General features: G+C 46.9%; 1 protein-coding gene across 1 annotated transcript; it reads right to left on the bottom strand.

The window, feature by feature from the left end:
• Positions 1-270: 270 nt before the first annotated feature.
• LOC103128239 (vomeronasal type-1 receptor 4) lies at positions 271-1,155 on the bottom strand. Its single transcript, XM_060171050.1, has one exon. The coding sequence runs from the start codon at positions 1,153-1,155 to the stop codon at positions 271-273; it is 885 nt and encodes a 294-aa protein (XP_060027033.1).
• Between the last annotated feature and the right edge of the window lie 6,315 nt (positions 1,156-7,470).

Below are 7,470 nucleotides of genomic sequence, written 5' to 3'. Positions count from 1 at the left end.
ACAGCAATAAAAAAACAAGGGCAACAAAAGGAAAAAAAAAGACTCTGGGGTGGGGAGTGTGTTCAGGACCCAGAATTTTATGGCAGAGGAGGACCTAGAGGGAGCTAGACTCAGAAAACTGAGAAATGTTTTCCATGTACAAACTAGTGCATTTTGCTTTTGACTGTAAACCATTAATCCCTACAATAAAGGAAACAAAACAAAACAGATCACTTACATTTTCCTGATGATCCAGGGAGGAGGAGTATCTCTCATTCGTGCACAGCAGGGTCATTGCAGCCTGGGGCTCTGGCTCATGAGGAGGAAGGGGCTGACAGTGGGAAAGCAGGCTACACACAGAACAGACAGGTTCACCATCCACCAGCTGGGATTCTTTGACAGAGAAATGCAGAGGTGACAGGTGCAGGACAGGGCGTAGCAGGTGACAAAGGTACAGACCAGCACCAGGATGCTCTGGGTGGCCCTGGTCTCAGGGGCAGCTCTGGGGGTGACACGAGCTCTGTGAAGGTGCTGGACCTGCTGCTTGTGCCTGTGGAGCATGGAGACCATGGAGCCACTGGCCCAGAGCATGAGGCCCAGAGACAGCACGTCAGGGACTGAGAGCAGTACTACACAGATTGGGGTTATGATTCCGCCTTGAAATGCAATAGAACAGTACCCCAATGTTTTTTTCCTTGTGATGTTTTTCTGGCTCAAATTACTACTTGTCCCTTGTACCACTATGATATTGAGCGACAGATGAATCATCCATATCAGGATCAGAGAACATTCAGTGTTCTGGGCAGCCCTATCTTTGTGCTGGGCCCACCTGGAGGTCCAGGGGCTGATGGTGACCATCTGACACACACTCAGGAGGCAGGTGGTGCCCATGGAAACCCCCCTGCCCACTCTGTGAAGGTAGAAGACAACTTTGCAGCCCAAATCACTGAGGAAGTCTCTCATCCCCAAAGCTGACATGGTCTGTGTGACTCCCCTAGAGAGAATGACTACTGAGTTAGTGATGGTCAGGTGTCTGAGAATCACGTCTGTGGGCCTTGTCCTGAGCCCAGAGAAAGGTAGGGAGAGGTAGTGAACAAGCAGAGTGCAGTTCCCTAGGGTCCCCACTGAGGTCTGCAGTAAAAAGACAAGTCCCAGTGTCACATGCTGAATGGCCATTCTGCTGGCTTCCGGGTGATCTCTGTCTGCCTTCCTGTCAGTGGTTCCTGCAGGGAAACAGGAAGCAGGAGGCTCAGGGTTTTCCCAGGATGTGAGGATTCCAGTGGCTCCTCCTTCCATTCTAGAACAGGAAGGGTAGGTGTCAGGTGTCTCTCTCCATAATCCTGAAAGCACCAGTGAGGTTTACTTTTGGGGTGGAAAAGGATATTTTCACAAGCCTGCCCCCTCCACATCTTAATAAACCCTGCCAGCAGGAACTGTAGCAGGACAGGAAGTGCACTGAGAGATGGGGATTCATCTACCAGTCCCTGTCTCCTCCCAACTCAGCTCCTGTCTCAGGAACCTCCCACCCTGCATGCCTGGGACTGGAGCCCTGTCCCTACAGAACCCCTTAGCTGACAGTCACTCACCAGACTCCTGCTGCACCTCCTTCCTTACAGACTCTGCCCTCAGCTGGCACAAGAGGTCCTGGCTCTCTGCCACTCCAGGAACAGGGGACTCGGTGGGAAAGGGCCACGGCCTCTGCCTGTGTGAGCAGATGCAGCCAGACCCTGAGATATGGCCTTGTCAACAGTGACCTCACCTCCCTGCTGAGCCCCAGTGAGCATGTCACCAGGAGTGGCAGTAACAGGGAAGCCTTGGGGACTGGGGACTCTGATGGGAAGAGCCCAGGTGCTGGCTGTGAGGACAGTGACACACTTGGCACAATGACTCCCACAGAGACCACTGCCCAGGGGAGAGGGGCTCTGTCCTCCCAGGGTCCCTGGAGCAGCAGGGGCTCCTCAGAGGAGCAGGAAGGGCTGGGCTCTGACAGGAGCTAATGGCTCCTGGGCTCCTGGCTTCTCTGCTGTGCTGACTTGTTTTCTGCTGAGAACCTTAGTGATTTGCTGAACTTTAAATTATGGCTGGAGGTTGCTCTGAAATGCAGCCTTCCACACCGGTGGCCTCTCTCCTTCTATGCAGACACTCCACAGGCTGTGTCTTTGGCGATACAATGGACTGAAGTGCTGACAGTCTAGAGAAGTAGCCTGACAATGCAGATTATTATTATTATTATTATTTAAAGATATATTTATTAATAAGAACAGAGAGTCAGAGCATTACTCTTGCATATTTGGTGCTGGGACCTCACCTATCCAAGTCCTATGCTCAACTGTTATGCTACTTCCTTAACTGCTATGGAATCTTTTTCTTTTTCTTTTTCTTTTAATTTCTTTATTGGGGAATTAATGTTTTACATTTGACAATAAATACAATAGTTTGCAAATGCATAACATTTTTCTGTTTTCCATATAACAATACAACCCCTACTGGGTCCTCTGTCATCTTTCTTAGACCTGTATTCTAAACACCCCAGAGTGTTTTACTTTGGTGCAATACACCCATTCCAGTTCAGTTTCTACTTGTGTTCACTCTTCTGATATTGTTTTTCCACTTCTGCCTGAGAGCAAGATCATCCCATATTCATCCTTCTGTTTCTACAATGCAAATTAATTATTTAACTTTTTTTGATTTTCATTTTATCAGGCTGGGAAATGAAGGATCTGCGACCAAGTAGGACTGCATTGGTGTCAAATCTGTAGTTTCATTTCAGACAGATGAAGACTCCTGGTGCTCTGGTTCTCATAGACCAGAGCCGGCAGCATCTGAATGTGACCCCAGCTGTTGAGCTGGAAGGAAGGATTCTTTTTGGAAACAAAGCCATTTCTTAGAGTAATGTCTCCAGCCTGGTTTTTGTGAGCCTTGCAGGGCTCAGATGTGATTCTAGAGCATGTGCTTGAGATGCTTGGGACCTGCCTCTTTTTTATTTTATTTTTTAAAAATAATTTAATTATTCATGAGAAAGGAGAGAGAGAACCAGACATCACTCTGGTATATGTGCTGCTGGGGATTGAACTGGGGACCTCATAGCTGAGAATCCAGTGCTTTATCCCAGGGAAGAGGAGGGAGAGCTCAGTCCTCAGAGCTGTACTCCAAGAAGTGTCACCTAAGAGGCTTGAACTCAGGTCCTTGAGCACTGTAGTGTGTGCATTAACCAGGTTCACCACCACCTGACTCCTCTTATTAATATTTTATTTGAGATGGAGTTCTCCATGAGAGACAGATGAGCAGAAGAATCACTCCAATGCTCACAGTGTACTGTGGTTTGAAGTAGAAACTTTTGGGAACTGGGGCATGTGAGTCCTGTTGTTGGTATTGCACTTGAGATTCTTCCTGGGCCTGATAAACATATATTAATAAGCCAATACCCATCTTCAAGGTGTCGTCCCCTCTGTAGCAGAAGGAGGAGGACCAGCTCTCTGGGAACTCTGGTGAATGGACACCTGGACTGACATCTGTAAAACACCGCACTGTTGACTGTTAATCTCTGACTGGTAATGGTGCTGAGGAGGAAGACCTCATGGCTTGAAGTGCCAATTCATTGACAGTCTCTTTGGTGGCATAGAATTCTCCATAGACGTAGCAAAGAGTATCACGACAACAAAACCATCCAGAAAAGAAAGTAAAGGTTTATTTATTTATTTTAATTAATTAATTAATTAATTTGATAGGGACAGAGAAATTGAGAGGGGAGGCAGGGATAGAGAGGGAGAGAGACAGAGGGACACCTGCAGCCCTGCTTCACTACATGTGAAGCATTCCCCCTGCAGGTGGGGACCAGGGGGTTTGAACCTGGGTCCTTGCCAGGGCCACCTCCATAAAGTGAGGTCACAGGACTGAGCCCCCTCTCAGCTCTGCAGGGAAAAAGCTCTCACTGGAGCACTTGTTGGGGCACACTTTCTGGGAGAGCCCCACTTTCCTCTCTGGGGCTGTCTCCTTCCTTAAGGAGGAAGCCACAGAAAGCCAGGAACCATTGCAGACATTGGGGAGGCTTTTTCCAGGGCTGATGTTTGAACTAGTGCTTGGAACTGGACCGGAGTCAACCCCACAGCAGCAGGAATCAGCACTGAGGTCTGAAGAGACCTCCTCTCCCCACCACCAGGGCAGCCTCCAGCTTAGGGCTCCCAGGAAGCCCTCTGTCCAGCCCTCCTGTGGGGCTCCTTAGCCCAGTCTCTTTCTTGGGTGCTCAGGTGGTGGTTCCTGTGAGGCCCAGCACAGCATTCGGCCTGGCCATTGGTGTAGCCAGCACAGGCCCATGTCTGCCAGCTGTGTAGAGTACAGACCTTCTTAATTCTTACTTTCACTAAGTGAGCATGGGGTGGGGGGAGGCTCTGCCTCTAGTCTGATATTTGTGTGGTGGGCTAAGGAAAGCCTGAAGAACCCCAGACAGGGCCAAAGTTGGGGATTCAACCAAAGGACGTGGGAACCCTGCACCCCCAGCTGTGTCCACTGGAGCACTGAGCATGAGGAAGTCATTTTGAACTTTTTTGTCTATTGACACCAGGGTTATTACTGGGGCTTTGTGCCTGCTGGAAGCCTCCACTGCTCCAGGTGACCACTTATTTCCTCTCTTTCTTTCTTTATCCCTTTCTTTTTAAAAACTTTTTTTACTCTCTCTCTCTCTCACCAGAACACTGTTCAGTTCTGGCTTATGGTGGTGTGGGGGATTGAACCTGGGACATTAGAGTCTCTGGCATGAGAGTCTATTTGCATAACCATTATGCTATCTACCCTCTGTCCTCTTTATCCCTTTCTTTTGCTTTTTTATGTTTAACAATAAAATTAGTTTTTATAATTTATATATTATATAATTTTTTATAATTTTGTATTTACAAAATGGAAACATCGACAATACTACAGGATAAGAGGGGTACATTTCCACACAATGCCCATCCCGAGAGCTCCATATCCAATCCCCTCCCTTGATAGCTTCCCTATTCTCTATCCCTCTGGGAGCATGGACCAAGAGCATTATGGGGTGCAGAAGGTGGAAAGTCTGGCTTCTATAATTGCTTCCCCGATGAACATGGGTGTTGACAGGTTGAACTATACTCCCAGCCTGTCTCTCTCTTTCCCTAGTGGGGCAGGGCTCTGGGGAAGTGGAGACTCCAGGACACAATGGTGGGGTCATCTACCCAGGGAAGTCTGGTTGGCATCATGATAGCATCTGGAACTTGGTGGCTGAAAAAGAGTTAAGATATAAAGCAGAACAAATTGTCTACTTATCATGAACTTAAAAGCAGGAATATTGAAGATGAAGATTTGGGGTCTCTGTTTTGGAAAAATCTAGTAAGTCTGATTCAGGTATATTCCAAGAAGCCCATCACTTTCCTAGCTTTTTCCTGAGCCTGACATCTAATATGCAGGTGTGTCCAGGTTATTGTCTGGGGAGAGGTGTCATAGTTGGAAAAAGCACTAGAAAGATGAATCAGGGAAGAGAGTAGCTCCCAAATACAGGGAAAGTAGAAGAATATTGTAAATCACATCAATTTAATCTGGGGCCCATGTTCATCACAGGAGCCTATATAAGTAACCTCTGAATCCCTGTAGGTCTGAGCTCGCATTCTGTAGTCACAGCTAAGAACATTCCAAGCTGCAGTAATTTCAGGACCCACCTTCCTTGGGTATTAGGTAGAGTGTGCTGTTCAACCTTCCTTTGGAGAATGGAACATTCCCTACTGTTACTGATCCATCTTGAGGACAAGGTCCTACAGGGACCCACAAAGGAGTTCATTATGTTGTTCCTGATGGAGATGACCAGTGACAGTGGTGAGAGGGATCTGTTAGAGGTCTAGGCCTATCATGTCTGGGTGGGAACTCTGGGGCTCCCTGACCAGGGCCCCAGCTGATGGGGAGGCCTGATAATGACTAAAGAGTCATCATTAAAGTATGCCAGTCCCTTGCCCTTATTCAGCCTTTGTAGTCCTTATTTTGTCTGACACGGCTAGCTTTGGGGTGATCTGACATGGTTAGCTTTAGAGTGATTGGGGGATGTGTATCAGGAAGTAGGTGAGGAGGGTGTCTAGGTCTAAGTATAAACTGTTTCATTAGGTACTTTAAGGTGTCTTCATACTTTCTTGCTTCATTTATTGACTCACTGCAAATTATGGTGCACTTTTATTTAAGGTATGTATTTCCCCCTAACTTATGTTACATGCACATATGCTCTATCTCATGGGCCCAGGGCTAGATGTAGGTTTTGAGGTTTTGTTAAGAAGTATGCCATTTGACATGGAGTTAAGGAGTCCTATGGTCTCACCAGAATAATGAAGCTGGAGAGAGTGAAGAGATAGGGGACGTGTGAAAAAGTCAGAAGGTAGAGAACCCTGCAGCACTGCCCCAGCCCTTGGGAAGCATCCCCCTTGCAGAATGGAAGAAATAAAAGAAAAAAAGAAAATGCCCATCCCCACACTAGCATGTCTCCATGCATCATTTGTCAATGTCTAAAACATTTTTGTGAGAAAAGGTGGGAATTTTGAGTGCAGAGAAATAGGTTGTAGTTTCCTGACTGTGCTTTGCCCTTGGCCCTGGCCCTCTGCAGACTCCAGGCCTCCTGCACCAACTGTGCACATCAGTGAATAAAGGATGCCGGTAGGGACTGTGACGGGCACCATGAAGAGCCAGTCCTGACAGCCAGTGCTCTCGGTGGGTCTGGAGAAGTCAGAGTGGGACAGTGGGCTGGGGGTGGGGGAGCATGGTGGTTCTGCTAAACGCCTTCATGCCTGAACTGTGAGCTCCCAAATTTGATCCTCAGCACCAGCAGAGGAGACAGCAGAGCAGTGATCTTGTCAAAAAAAAAAAAAAAAAGAAAGAAAGAAAGAAAGAAAAAGAAAGAAAGAAAGAAAGAAAGAAAGAAAGAAAGAAAGAAAGAAAGAAAGTGAAGGGTCTGGGTGGTGATGCAGTGGATAAGGAATTGGACTCTCAATGAGACATTCTTCTTTTTTTTACTTTCTTATTTTATTTTTTATTAATGATTTTAACATTGATTTACAAGAATCTAAGTGGTATAGTTATGATAGAGGTGTGTTTCCTTATGGTTTCCATGACCAGAATTCTGTGTCCCATCCCTTCCATTAGAAACTTGTTATTTATCCTCTGGGAGTACGGACCAAATTCTATTGGGGGTGCAGAAGGTGGGAGTTCTGGATTCTGTAACTGTTTCTCCACTGAACATGGGCATAGACAGACCCATTCATACCCCCAGCCCATTTCTTTCTTTTTTATTATTTATTTATAAAAAGGAAACACTGAAAAAATCATAGGATAAGAGGGGTACAACGGCACACAATTCCCACCACCAGAGCTCTGTATTCCATCCTCTCCCCTGATAGCTTTCCTATTGTCTATCCGTCTGGGAGCATGGACCCAGGGCCATTATAGGATGCAGAAGATGGAAGGTCTGGCTTCTGTAATTGCTTCCCAGCTGAACATGGG

The sequence above is a fragment of the Erinaceus europaeus genome, chromosome 2 (genome assembly GCF_950295315.1).
Source record: "Erinaceus europaeus chromosome 2, mEriEur2.1, whole genome shotgun sequence".
In the NCBI taxonomy this organism is placed as follows: Eukaryota; Metazoa; Chordata; class Mammalia; order Eulipotyphla; family Erinaceidae; genus Erinaceus; species Erinaceus europaeus.
Note: the sequence above shows the minus strand (reverse complement) of the source record. Positions and strands in the feature narration are given on the sequence as shown.